General features: G+C 39.8%; 1 protein-coding gene across 1 annotated transcript in view; it reads left to right on the top strand.

Moving 5' to 3' along the window:
• Positions 1-612: 612 nt before the first annotated feature.
• gnai2b (guanine nucleotide binding protein (G protein), alpha inhibiting activity polypeptide 2b) overlaps positions 613-15,049 on the top strand; it is a gene marked incomplete at both ends in the record, with an annotated part of 37,997 nt that continues 23,560 nt past the window's right edge. Inside the window, one exon of the mRNA XM_079186426.1 lies at positions 613-730. Coding sequence (XP_079042552.1) covers positions 613-730 — 118 coding nt within the window. The remainder of the gene's footprint in view (positions 731-15,049) is intronic.

Raw genomic sequence — 15,049 nt, 5'->3', positions numbered from 1 at the left:
TTGGCACAGCGCCCACTGCAGTCCACACACCACACTGCTGAAATCACGCACCCCCCACCTTTCTACCGTGAGGCGCTCACCTGTTTTAATTGGACTATCGCGACAAGTTGCGCAATGGACGTCGATGCGACTGGTCGACCAATTCCAATCGTCAGAGGGATATCTGAGGAGGATAACTGAGGAGCACCGACAAAGGGACTGCAGTAGTCGCGCTACCGAGGGACGTGCTGCTCACCAGGCCGATAAGACAAGTGTTGCAGTCCGCAGCGGAGCAGCGAGCACAGGCGTCCTGTGAATGGTTGCGGGACGGAGGGCTGTGAGCGGTGCGGCACGGCCAAGTGGTGCTAAAAAGCCTGGTGTAATAAACCAAATAATTTGGCTGCAGATCTGCTTCATCTTTGATCTTCTGCTTGAACAGGAGAGCGGGGACATTGACTTCACGCGTGTGTTTAAAAAAAAAACTCTGGAATCGGCCGCTCCTCGAAGGCACCGCTGGACGCAGGAGACGCAGGAGCTGCTCCATTCTTGACATCGGGCTGGTACGCTGAGGACATCAGCATTGAAGCCTTTTTTCTTCTCGCAAGTGGTCGGTGCGCCCCTGCGTTCGGAGCCATGGGTTGTACGGTGAGCGCCGAGGATAAGGCTGCCGCGGAGAGGTCGAAGATGATCGACAAAAACCTCCGAGAGGACGGGGAGAAGGCAGCCCGAGAAGTGAAACTGCTTCTGTTAGGTAGGTCACAGCTGGTGGCTTGTTGCTGCCAATAAGACACATCTCCACAGTTTTCGAGTATGATCTAGTAAATCCAGCTGAAGACCAACTGATTCAATATTAAAACTCAATCTGATGAGTAACCAAGCAGCTCAGTATTATGCTTTAGTGAAAATATTCTAAAAGGAAACAAATTAAATTGTACTTGCAAGTAGAAATTAAGTTTAGACTCACTTGACCAAGTACCAAGTCCAACAGGGTCACAAAACTACCTCATAATTGCTTAGGGGCCTGTGCAAATCAGCCCCAAAAAGAGGCCATTTCAATGCTCATATCTTCATGTAGACCTATTGAAACTCTGCCTGTAATTGTGTTATTAATTAGCCAACGCAAGTGTCCATATACTTAGAGATAAGTCAGATATCATCCTGTCAACATGCCACACAGCTTCTCAGAGCTTTGAGCTGGCATTTTGCCCAGGAAGCTTAATTCAGTATATCAAACCTGAGGATTGTGACTAAACATGAACAGGGTTACACTTCAGCACCTCACTCTTAATTAAATACACAACATTCTGTTTTTTCACCGAACATTCCCTGTTTGTCCCCTGACAACAGTGGGGGGAAAAGCAGTTTTTTTTTATTAAATAGATTCTGGAGCTGGAAAAACGCTCCCTGTCCCTTCTCCTGCATTTCACTCTTCTTTTTATGCATACACACACACACACGCACGCACGCGCAGACGCACACGCACACGCAGACGACAAAAACACACCCTCCCACTGACTATCACATTCTGTCTTTACCGCTTCTCCAATTCAGCTGTCTGTGTTTGACATCATCTTGTTCTTGATTTGTCTTTCTTTCTCTTATCGTTTAAATGAGCACCCAACTCCACGAACAGCTGACCCATCTTGTGTGTGTGCGTGTGCGCTGGGGGAGTGAGAGGGTTGAGGTGGGTGTGGTTGGAGATGATGTGCTGTAGAGGAATGGGTCCAGATAGGTGTTGCATCATTGCTACTCGCTCATTGATTTTCAGCCAAAGTGTTTGTGAGAGAGAATCTTCATAAAAGCTGAGGGGAAATCAAGTTTATCTCGAGACAGAAAGCTCCTTGTGCCACATAAATGTCTTTCTGCCATATGTTCTCCTTAGGTGTAAACCTATTTATTCATTTAACAGATGAATATTTATACGCTGTATGATTTCTCATGGCAGCCACTCTCAATCTGCTCTTCTTCACACACAAACACACACTTTTTTTTTAAAGGTGCAATATACGGGATTCATATGCATTAATAGTACAGCGAACAACTATTTGCAATGTTAATATGAAGCGGACTGGAGCTTTTCCTTGCTTTGATGACAGAGCAGCTCTGGCAACGTGTACTTTTAGTGCATATTCGTGATTGTGAGCGTGCCCCACTGGCTAGCTCACAGCCGCTGCTCTGCACTGTTCTCATACAGCTGATAACATCTGTAACATGGAAGTGTAGCACCCACCCTTTGGTTTCCTCTCAGGTAAACACCGTTAGATCTGTCAGCACTTTTGCCGTTGTTTGCGCTGTTTGCACAGTTAGCTGCGAGCCGCCGGCTCAGTGGTCTCCATGTTGAGGGCCAGAGGCAATATAAATGCCCCACGATCTTGTATAAAGCACCTTTTTTAAAAGAGATGTTTATCTTTATGATTTGACGTGTACGTCGGTGAACTTTAGAGGTGTTGACAGGTGAGTTTTGTTACCTTTTGAGCCAGGCTAGCTGTTTCTTCCTGTTTCCAGTCTCTGTGCCAAGCTAAGCAAACCGGCCGCTGCTTCATATTCAACACACGGGCATGAGAGTGGTATCAATCTTCTTATACAACTCTTGGCAAGAAAGTGAATAAGAGTATTTCCTAAAAGTTTGAACGATTCCTTTAATGAACTGAAATAAAGCATCTCAATTAACATAGCCCTACTTTAACTGGAAGAAGTTATTTATTGACACATTTTCCAGTATTTAGAAAACATCTGTTTGAAGATTTTCATACATAACACTAGACAATAACTTTTTAAATCCACACCAATATTCACCCCCCATTGTGATATTAAGTCATTGCCTTAGGACAGAGACAGATAGTATCTTACAGCACCCTCTGGCTCGTTCCAGGTGGCCATTTCCTGAAAGCAGTATGAAGATGGAGGATGTTGCTGCTTGTTGACTTTTACTTTAACACTTCCTGTTTTGGTTGACGTCCTTTGGGACGTAAACTGAGTCTTAATTTTCCTGCGAGATCTTATGCTGGCAGCAGAACACAGCTGCATAGTGAAAGCAATGATTAAAGGGAACCAATCCAAACACAGATGGTGTCATTATTCTTTTGCCTTTACAATCTAATCAACATTTACTTCATAATAAGTAAAATCCTTGTCTATTGCCACTTATAGGTTGAGCTAAGGACACGGCTTATGTTGTGTATCTGTTTCTGTTTGACAAGATACCAACATGTTTTGGCAAAGAGAAGACGAGTCACTTGATGGTAGCCACTGAAGCACAAAAGATGCTTTTAATGGCTTTACGGCATTCGGCCAAGTGGTTTTATTTTTTCATTATTTCTTGAGGGAACTAAAAAGCCAGAGTAAGTTCTCTCCTGTTCAGGTCGAAAAGTGCAAAACAACCCGATTCCTTCCGAGGTGAATGATTTGTGTTAAAGCTCGTGGTAAGTGTCAGCGAGGTCTAGGGACGTCAGGATCAAATGATGTGGAGAACAAAGTTTATGAACTCTCTAGAGACACAAAGAGCTTTCACGTGTCCTCTTAACTGGCTGGGATGATACTTTAAGCCACATATCAGCACAGGGCTAAAAAGAAAACTTGACAGCTTCAGAGGAAACTCTTCTCTCGACACTCTCAGTGTTGTAAGATTTCACCATGTTGTGCAATACTTGAAAGCTCTCTGAGCCACCGACTGACTCAACGTCTTTATCGGAGCTGGCAGCAGGAACAAAAACTCATGATGATAAATCTATGATGATAAATCTATGATGCAGCATCTCAGGAAGTGAGGCTCATCAGCACTTGACTTTTTGCATTAGGGGCCCGTGGGGCGCGGCCTCATCAGAGGGGCGCTGTTGTACAGAAGAAGTTATAGTCTTTTCTCTATTTCCGACACGGCAAAGTCAACTTTATCTACGTTATAAAATGTTTGCAATATTTCATCATATTCTGAATAAAATCTCTTCTCTTGAAACATATTGCTTCGTAGAGTGTAAATGTGTCTTTGCGCTTGGTGCTTCTTGCCAGTTCCCGCTTGGTGGGGCACGGCAGAACTGGTCCTACTGCACTAACTCACTCCCAGTTCTGGACGGACAAAACGTCCAGAACGGTTTGTCCTACACTCACTCATTTTGCAGTTAAGTCTGATATGGTTACCATTGACTTTTTAGAAGAATATGATCAAATGTAGCTAAAAAATTGTATTGCTTACTATCATAAATAATTGTAATTTAAGCACGAGACTATTATCTGCCACATTAATCACATCTAGTTACTATCATGTTATCAGAGGGAAATTTCACTTTTAAAAGTTATCTTAAAGGGTAGTTTCAGTTTCCCTGTCACACATTTTCACCCAGAGATTTGAAGTGATGATACACTCTCATCATTTTTTCCAACTTCCTTCCTTACTCTCTTAAATGAGCCTCCACTGCAGCTTATCTCTAATTCCCACCCCAGGCAGACGATAATAATAGTGCTTCTCAGACATGACTCACTTCTCCTGCCAGAGAGGAGGGCTCGGGGTGACACTGTCCATGCAGAGATGACAACTCCACAACTACCCACAAACTGAAAGAATATACTTATGCACAGTTTGTCATGTCTCCGCTGAATACCACTAATTCTTCAATAAATGCGCAGGTATTGTTGTGCTGAACAAGCAAAACATGACCATCACTGCAGCCTCACTACAATTTCTACATTTTCGTGTTCTAAAGCAGGGTTTTTACTTGTGGGAATGTCGGTACAGCCATTGACACCCAAACTATATATAGACGGTTTTGTTTATAATTCAGTGTCCCTCCATATTCTTCCATACAATAAATGTATGTATGTGAAATAGATGAGTGTCGAGTGTGAACCCTGTTGATGGTTCATTTTTAGTATTAAGTTAACCCTGTTGAGGGATTTGTTATTTGTTTTTTTTGGTCTAACTTCTGTTTGGGGATAATCATGTTTTAAATTCAAGAACTACAGTTAGGATAATGCTTTGAGGGTTTGTAAGCAGGAAGTAAAATTTCACTATGGAGTCAATGAGTAATGCTGCGGGTTTCAACGTAAGCCCTGTTTTTTTATAAGCCTATATTACATTTACATTTATTAAAGTTTACATTTTGGCAAATTGGCGCCATTAAATGTATGCCGAATTAGCTAGTAGCAGTTCCTGTTTACATTGTGCCCATTGTTGTACAGATGACTCTTTGAGTTCTGGAATTATAAGGCGAAGCCTCCATGAGCTGCGAGTCGCCAACTGCTGATAGTTTTGGTAAGTGGGCCAATTATCCAAACCACAATTACTATATTCCTGTTGTTGTTTTTAGAACGCTAGCATGCACCGGTCACTTTCACTTCTTCCCTTATCTTTGCCCAATTTTGATACATACTGATAAAGAAGGTCTCTTTTCATTGACTCATTTTGAAATCTTTCTCTTGGTAGTTTATCCTCATAGTGATGGATTGGTGTATGAAAGAGAGTGAATAAAGCCCTCAGGCCTTTTTGTGATTTTTGGAAGTAATTTACAATAAGTCTGCAATTTCCGTTGCTGCAGTACGAGAAAATGTATCTGTTGACATTGTGATGCCTGCAGTTGTTATCCAGCAGTTATTTGCTGCCTTTGAAGTTGTAATGGAAGTTTTAGATGAGAGCTATGTTTAATTAACTTTTTATTTATTTATCACAGCTCACGAATACAGCATATATGCAAATTAAAAGTCCATTTTCAATCCTGTTTGGTGCAGATGGCAAACTTGATCCTTCCCAATTATAAGTTAGGAGGCTTCTTTTTTCTCTTTCCCTTCTCTTTTCATATTTCACTCAACCATAAGGTAGGTGAATACTGCAAAAGTGCCTCAGCAGCAAAGTCGCGTTACTACCAAAAAGTTACCCATGTCAACATCATTCCTCTAGTTACAATTGACACCAAAGACATTGATGTAGGGGGTAGTTGAGAGCGAGATAAAGACTGAGCGGTAGAGATGATGGATGGTAGAAGTAGAGAATAAGGAAGGAACGAGGCTTTACTCAAGGTATTTATGAATCTATGCAATTACCTGGAAAAAAGTCTGGCCAAATTAAATGGAAATGTTGCAAGATTTTGATGCAGAAAAGACATTCTGTCGGCTCAGATGAAGAAATCAACAATATCCATCATTCAGGAAGTTAATATTAAAACTTAAGCTGGCAAGGACGTGATGTGTGTGCCAACAGAAAACAAGGGAACATAATCTGGCTACATTCACACAGCGATAAACACCACTGAAGTGGAAATTATCTCACAATCAGATAAAGCCTAAAGATATGCGACTAATGATTGAGTTCTTCAACTATTAATCTATTGATTGTTAAGACTATAAACAGTAAAAACAAAGTCTAAGGTGACGTCTTCGAATTGTCTGACTGGCCAACAGTCAAGCAAGCAGCAAATTCTTACATTTGAGAAGCTGGAACCAGAAAATATTAGACTTATTTGCTTGATAATTTAACAATTGTTTCATTATTTTCCACCAACTGTCTAATAAATTAATGGAATAATCATTTCAGCAAGTTTGACATTTTCAAATTTAAATAATGAATACATTTGAATACAATTTTACACAGTTCACCAACTGAACACTTTATTACTTCTGCACTGTAAATAGGGCATTTATACGTTACCAACTCTGGATCCTGGACTGTAAACGAGATGAAACGGGAGCTTTTTCCCACTCGGCAGATGATTTTCACTGTGAAAATAGGTGCGAGTAAGTAATTGCAGTAGAAAAAGATGTCGGAACACTTTAAAGGGCAGTGAGCACATTAAATGTCAGTGTGATCAGATTTGATTCATGTACCTCTCCACAAACATTGTATTCTTTGTTACCTGAATTTGTTCAGTGGTACAATCGAAACCTCCAGGAAAGGAGAACAAAAATGATCTCTCTCTCTCCCCTCACATTTCCTTTGGCTGTCTTTGCTTTCCTACCAGCCAGTTTGGCCCAGAGGGAGACAGGTGACTGAGTATATTACATCATCTAACTGGCACGCACTCCTAAATGTGCCAGATGATATAATTAAGATAGAACTGTTATATTTCCAATTCCTATATTTTGCAGAAGTGGTAGACTCAAATGAAAGGCTGTTGGTGAAAGGATATTGCACACACATATAAATGTAGGAGAAACACTGCCCTGGATCTCTGCCTTGATGGATGAGAGATTTATTTAGGCAATAGAAGCATTGTCCAAAAGATAGCTATTTGTTCAGGTGAACAGTTTTCTACAGATTCATAATACAGATTTTGTGGCAGTGGTGAGAACTATGGAAAATCTGAGGGCAGCCACCTCATCACAGAGCACCTGCTGCTCTTTGAAGGTGCCAGTCCTCTCTCTAGTTAACCATCATGGAGAAGCAATTGGCTTACATCACGAGCATCACCAGCTGCTTAAAAACCTACCCAATAGACTTATTTGCTGTGTCTGCTCAGCGGCAATATACATTCAGTAGATTTATTATTATTATAGCATATATGATCAGTGGCCCAGAGTGCACCAAGGTGAAGCTCCATATGGCAACATGTCGCTCATTGACTTGGCATAATTATCAACTCCTTCCCTCCATACACAGTGACCAAAGGATACAACACACATGTATTGTACTACAAGTCACAAGCAGGAGTACAATAATTAATAATTAACTATTTAATTTTGATATCAAGTAATTTAGTGAGGGTCATTATCACAGTTTTTTGGTTTTTATATGTCCATGCTACATGGTAAACCAGACCTGAACATTTGGTAAATGGACTTGTACTTGTATAGTCGCTTTTCTAGTCTTCTGCTTTAACACTATATGTCATCATTCATACACCGCAGGCACACACGTGGGAACCGCCGATCCTCTGATTGAAGGACCGTTGCTCAACCACTGAGCCACAGTCGCTCCATTTTACGTGAGTTAGCCGGGAAACTCTCAAAAATCCTTTTTTAGTGGTTTAAACTTGGAACAAAGCTGGATCACAGGGAGCCCCCTTCCAGGGTTAATAGTTCCCATGTGGGCCAATGATACAATGACACAGTTACAGTGTCAATAGGGCAAAGTAGCTCCTGAGTCTGCGCTGTAGCTCGTACATTAATCTCCAGGATGGCGACACTAATATGAGACACAAGCCAACCGAGGATGTGATTTATGTAAAGGCAGGAATCACAAGACCAGGAGGAGTACTGTGTGGTCAATGGGATTTAGTTGGTGTCATCTGGAAAAACATGGACAGCGCACCTGCATCGCAGAGGCACTGTGATGTTTTTTTTAGGTTAAAGACACTACAAATAATCTGTTCACACGACAAAGTTTATGCTGTAGAGGCTTGAATTCTTTGCCATGTAGCGAAATCCTTTAAAATCTGGATTTCCTAAAGGTTTTTTTAACAGTGTGTATTTGCACTGGGAAAAGTCCTCGGACAGGAAAAGTGACATCATGAGTGCATTCAGCACATTGAATTTTGGAGCCACAAAGATGAACCAGTCCTCATTCCTCTCTGCCCGGTTGCCATGGTTACATTCCTACTGAATGATACCTTTGCCTTAATAGATTATTTGTTCTTCATTTTGCAAAAAACAGCAGGCGCTGAAATGGTTTCAGTGAATATATTTGAATGTAGAACAAGTCGATACTTACTGCTTGTTGAGATATTTCAGAGCATGTTTTACATCAACAACAAGTTGACACAGAGGTAACAGATGGAGATGTTTTGCCAAGAAAGGTTTGGCTTTTGTCAAAACGGCTTAAAATAGAGGTTGTAGTAGTAGTAGTAGTAGTAGTAGTAGTAGTAGTAGTAGTGCTGCTCTGAAAAGAAAAGCCAACCGTGTTCCAAGTGATTATAATTTGATCTTACTGCTGACAGAACAATAATCCTTCAGTTTTAATACATCTGATTAGCTGGTAAACCAATACCTCAATTTAACTTTATGAAGATAAGAATCTGTAAGTACCACCTGATTGTGGCCTGAATATTACTTGCCAACACAGTGCATCCTTATTTTTTTTTATTTAGTCTTTACAGATTTTAGGTTTTTTGAACTATTCTTTTTCAACTATCGAGGCCAAAATTACGAAAGAGTGATCTAAAGTTGTCCAAAAATAGTCTCATGACAAAATCCTGAACTATTATTTGTATCTAACAATTAATGTCATAAATGTGTCTGTTTATGTTCTATACACAAAGACAACAGTCACACATTTAGTATCAAATGCTGGTGAATGATTATTTTTCTTTTTGTGGAGTTGTTACTAACATAACAGTATCTTAATTGATTATATGTAGGAACCACACACATCATACATCTTTAACTGGCAATTTTCTGTTGGTTTATTTGAATGGCAAATTAATTTTCAGAAACCCTCATGATTCGTCTCTACTTTCCTTGTCAAATTTAAAGCTGCAACTATTTATATTACCAATGGATCAAATGACTATGTGTTACATGAACCATGTAGCAGTTTCCCACAAAGCTTCATAGCGTCTTTCATTCTTTTGGTTTTACTGCCAGATATCTCCCCCAAATGTTGGTGGAGACCAAAACAGCTAAAATGAGTGAATATTGGACTTCGATTCGTCAGGTGACTGAAAGAAATGCTAAAGTTGCTTGTGTCTGCTTGTTGTTAGCCATGACAACTTTGAGGTGATAATAACATGACAGCTAACAAATTAATTTTAGTGTAACTTTAGTTACGTTTTGACTCTTAACAATGGTAAATCTGAAGTTGTTGTTTTTGGCATTAAAGAAACAAGGTGGTGAAATAAGTCATAAAGATGTGTCTGTAAATCTTTGATTGTAACTTAAAGGTTATCTATACGATAGCAATAATATAACAGCAAATAACCGTTTACAATGTAAAGATATAGTGGAGTAGTGTCTACCTGAGCAGAGCATGAAGTCACTTCTCTGCGTGAGTTGTAATCCGGACTTCTCTGTGCTTTGGTTACGTATTTGGGCCAGCCGTGCATGCTTTTAGTGAATGTTAATCCGCTAATACTTCGGCTACAGCTGATAGCGTTGTCTCCACCGACGTCATTGCCAAAGCATAGCACCCAGCCTCCGGTTCCCCTCAGGTAAACACTGCTAACTCTGTCACCACTGTTGCCTGTTGTCTGTACTGTCAGCTGCAAGCCGCTGGCTCAGCCGGGAGCAATGTGGAGGCATTAGATGTACTCTGAATTTTGAATTTAGCACTTGAGGCCAGATAAACAAGGACATTTAAAAAAAAAAGTTGATATGATACTGTTTCCCAGAGAGTGATCCCATAGCCCATGATCTGTAATCAAATAATGTAAAACCGTGTGAAGTAAATGAGAAACACAGTATTCAAGCTTGCTTTAATGACATTTCTGTTTCACAGATAATGGTGAGAGTTATGCTTGTTAGTAATGGCCAATTTACATCTGATCCAAATATATTAATAATGATAAAAAATATATAAATTCTGCATCTTGGTATTGTGCTCTCACATGTCTGAAAACATCAGTATTGCCATTTCAAGCAGGATTGAGAAAGATTTCTGCAAGTGTGCATTTTATCACAGTGGAATTGTGTAAAAAAGGCCCTCGTTTTTTAATTGCTCTAGTTTGTTCTTGTGGGAGACCTAATTTGGTTGGATCCAGCCTGAATTGCTGTGCCACTAATGTCAGTAATTCATAATTGTCCAGTGCAGGAGCTATGAAAGATATGAATGTCATTTAAAAGACATTCGACCTCTAGATTATGATCTACATGCATGAGACAGAAATGTAGGTTCTAGAAATAGATATTATTTTAACAGCAAACTTGTTGTTTACTCATTTGTTCTGTGTTTCTATCTGTCATCTGTCTGTTTACCTATAGATTCAGCTTAGTAGTTAAGCTTCAAATCCTTATACAACAAATACAACACTTGTATTTTTTGCTGTTAATTATGCCAAAGAGCTATTCTTTATGGTCTTGTTTGTATGCTGTGTGTTAACTTTACAGTTGACAGATTGATTAATGATCAAGGTACTGTACATTCTGCTCAACTAGCCAGACAGAGGACGTTGTGAAGAGCAAGATATAGATTTGGGGACAAAACACTTAGATGTAGGAGGTAAATTCAGCTGGAGTCAATGGGGAATCGCAGTGTTCACACACAAATGCGCACATATATATTATTTGTTTCCCTTTTTTCTACGTTTGAGCTGAGGATTTATTGGTTGTGTAGATCATTTCTACACATGACTGTTACCTATCACTTTTTTCATAAAATGTACATACTTAGGGTAGGCTAATGATCGGTTACATTTGAGGTTTAGTTTAAAATAAGTAAAAAATCCAACACATTTCTTGAGCGCTAATCTTGGCAGTTATTTTGCACTGTTGTCCGTAAGTTTTTACACTCCATACTAGATTCTGTTTTGATCAAGGTGTACCTAATAAAGTGGCCGGTGAGTGTACATGGATAGTAATAGTATTGATAACATCCCAGTGTAAATTACTTGAGATGTGTGGATATAGATACATTAATTGTATATTCCGTAATAAGATTCATTATCAGTAAATGTCTTGGCTGTAATAAACATTTATGTTCTTAGTTATCATGCAATTAAATTGTGCGGCATGTCAGGGGCTTTTCACTGTCTCTTGTTTTGCTGGAAGTTAAGTGAAACTTGAGATTTATCGGTTTATTTCGTGCTCTCTTTTAAAGCAACTCCAGTTAATAGTTTATTCATCTAGTATTGCCAGATGCAATTTAAATGAGATTCGATCCATGCACAGAGGCCCTGCTCTCCAGATGAATGGATAAGTTAAGCGTTTAAGTCAATGTAGTAAAGTACAGCACATTGCATTTCACAGTCATACCTTTCAACTTTGTAAGTGGACTGTTTCTCTCTTTGACCCTGTTTTGCATTTAACATCGTATACATGACTGTTTGAATTAAAACTGACAAAAGCAATCAACTATGAATACAATTAATGCTCCTTCCTAATAACCTCAAGTTTCCAACAAAACACATTAAACTGAGGTTTGAAAACACCACAGAAAAGGCTGTTTCTGAATGAGTCTGAGCTTTAGGAGTTTTGTAGTTTTTCTGCTGTCGGCTCACCCAAACACACAAACATGTTGATGTGCGCAATTGAGTTTTGATGAGGCAATGTGGTGCTATAACCATGGCAACTTATCTAGTGTATGCACATGCAAAGGCCACTCCTCATTTCACTACCAGCTCTGAGTGGTCCAACCTTCACACACCAGCATTTAAAAATGTTTTCCAGAGAACATCAGTCATTAGGGCAGCAATAATGAAACATCTGATACAAAGCACATTAAGCAGCTAATGGCCACCAGGGAATTTCATGAAAAATGTTGTGTTAAGTTAACAGATGAACTGTCTGGTGTTTTTTTTTCATACCCTACACAAATACACAGAAGCACATATGTGTGCATGCAACGTTGAGTTGATGAATTACACTGACTGCAGTGATGTCATTTTCTTTGCAGTGCCTCTCTATTGCATCGTTCAATTTTAAAAATGGCTTCCTGTTTTTTTAACAGATACAAATGACTTGATGATTTTGTGTTCCCTGGCCTACCAAATCTATCAAAATGTGTCCAAGTACATACAAACACAGACATAACTGCACTCTTTGCCATGTGCCACTGAGTTGAGTAAACGAAGCCCTACTCTCCCTGACAATCTGGTTTGCCAACAGAATGCAGGATGATTTTAAGGGATCACCCTCCAACACTGCAGCAGCTGCTTGACACTCCGAATGTTTCAGAATATAAACTGACTTGACAGTATGTACTGTAGAAACATAGGGAGGTGGGGGGAGTATAAACAGTATGACCGCCAGGCAAACACCAGCTGTGATTGTTGGATATGTGAGGAATCGTTTTCTAGGCACAGAGGATTGATTAGAGGACCGGGTAGGAAAGTTATGAATTTCATACTCTTCACCATAAAGTCTGTATTTCATGCAGGCTTTAATTTCCTAGGACCAGAATACAAGCATGTGGGATGCTGGGTTTCCACACAGTCTCAGTTTACGATTAACCTGCCAAATTGAATAGAGATTAAATTGTTTTGATTAGAAGATGGGATGGCAGCCAGAGTTTATGAAGTTAGCTTGTATCTCAGTGTGCTGAGGTATGTATCTTCACATGCATACTTGCCTTTTGTGTAAAAAATCCAATAAGGGTATAATTGCCAATATTCTTTATATTACGCATTGTGTACCACAACCATCTATCTCTGCTTCAACCAACAATGCAGGACTGGTCTTGCCAAAAAGTGCATTGGACAGTACACCTCTACTGTAGACGGACTTTTATCTGCTTTGTCTATGATCTAAGTAGGCATATAAATATCTTTGTGTAACCTGTTCTAACTGGCTTTCATACCATCTTAAATATCTGGAATTTTCATCTTAAAACTATTGAACAGTGGCCAAGGACAACTTCTTTCTTTTCGAATACAAGTTGTTGGTTTCCACATGTCAAGTGTTATCGGTGATCAATATGCATTCACTTGGTTAGTGTGATTAATAAGGACTCAAGTCTGTGTAAATATTGATTTTGTTCTAAATGATCCAGGTGTTTGGTATGTATTCTTTGTGATACCTGATACTACAAACAACCCATCACATACTGCAAGGTGGAATCTGCTCGGCTGGGATTTCTTCCCCTAAAGAATTGTGAGATGAAAAAGTTGTCGACCTCAGTTTGAAGTAATGTTGTTTTTTTGTTTGAACTTTAATTAGAATGACTGAGGGAAACTCTTCAGCACCCGTGACGGTGTCAACGCTGTTTTTACTGTATCCGCAGTATGGTTTGTAACAGGCTGTTAATGGAGCGTCAAATGGGTACCATGAATTATCCTGCAACGAGTTTGTGTATAAAACATAAAAAAAAGTTTGCATTTGTTAGTACTGCTTCGTTCTTTAAGTTTCACTTTTAACCATAGAAAATGCAATGCATAACATCTGTCAGTTGTTTATAAGTATTGTTAATTGCATGTGTTGTTAACTGTATTGTAGCATGTCTGATTACGCAGCATGTGGTTTGCTGAGGAAGAGGAGTTGACAATTGTGACCTAGAAGGTTGTATTGGAAAGGTATGAAGCAGTCAAGAGCAGTGCCGGTTACACCAACCCACTGCTTATATACATTAACGCAGGATGGATGGATAGGGCTGAAGGATGCACTGAGATCTAAAAGGATTAAAATAAAGGCGTGCTTGCGTCTCTTATTAAAGGACATAATGAAGTGTGTCTCTACTATAATCCTCATATAAGTGCAGTGCGCTTCCTCAGGCAGTAGTGATTGGTTGCATTGCATTCATACCTGCTCTCGTTTGTTTGGTGCTCTGTGTCAGAATGAGCTTCCACTTGTCTCTGTTGTTTCCCCCTGATGCTCTTTTTCACCAGGCTGTATGAAACAGGAGTGTTTAAAATCTACACCTGTTTCTTTTCATCTGCTTTGTTGTAATTGGTAGCTAAAGAAGTAATAATGATTATGGCATATACAAAGCTGTTTGCTTACAATCTGTTAAACTACGACACATAATGTTCTGCTTGATGTACTGCTTTGGGGTTTTTTTAAGAACACTGCAGTAACTTTAAGATGCTCTTTAGCAATTTTGAATGTAGGATTGCGTGGTATATGTTGAGCATCGAGGGCACAAATGTGTTGACGCTGCTTGTGAGCGCACGTAAAACAGGATTAAATACTGTTAACATTGGCTGTACAGCAAGCAAGCATCCTATTCTGCAGAGCAAAGCAGTGAAGCTCCACTGCTCCCTGTGAGGCTGATGACCTACTTTTCCACTCAAGGCGAAAACATACTGTACTGAATCCAGCCATGTAAAATTCCATCGTTTTCCACCGTGCATGTGAAAAGGGTCGTGTGGTTGGTTTGGAGGAGGGAGCTGGCTGCCTGGCTGACTGAAACACCTGTGCTGCTGGTGCTAGTTCGTTGACAGTTACCCACTAGAACCGGCATGCAGTGATCCAGTAAACTAATCTAAGTCTTTGTTTGCCCCTGGCAGCCTGATTCTGTGTGAAATAATTTTGAAGATGAACGGTATCTGCTGGCTAATAAAAG

This window comes from Pholis gunnellus (assembly GCF_910591455.1).
Source record: "Pholis gunnellus genome assembly, chromosome: 3".
Taxonomy (NCBI): Eukaryota; Metazoa; Chordata; class Actinopteri; order Perciformes; family Pholidae; genus Pholis; species Pholis gunnellus.
This window is presented reverse-complemented; position numbering and strand designations above follow the sequence as displayed.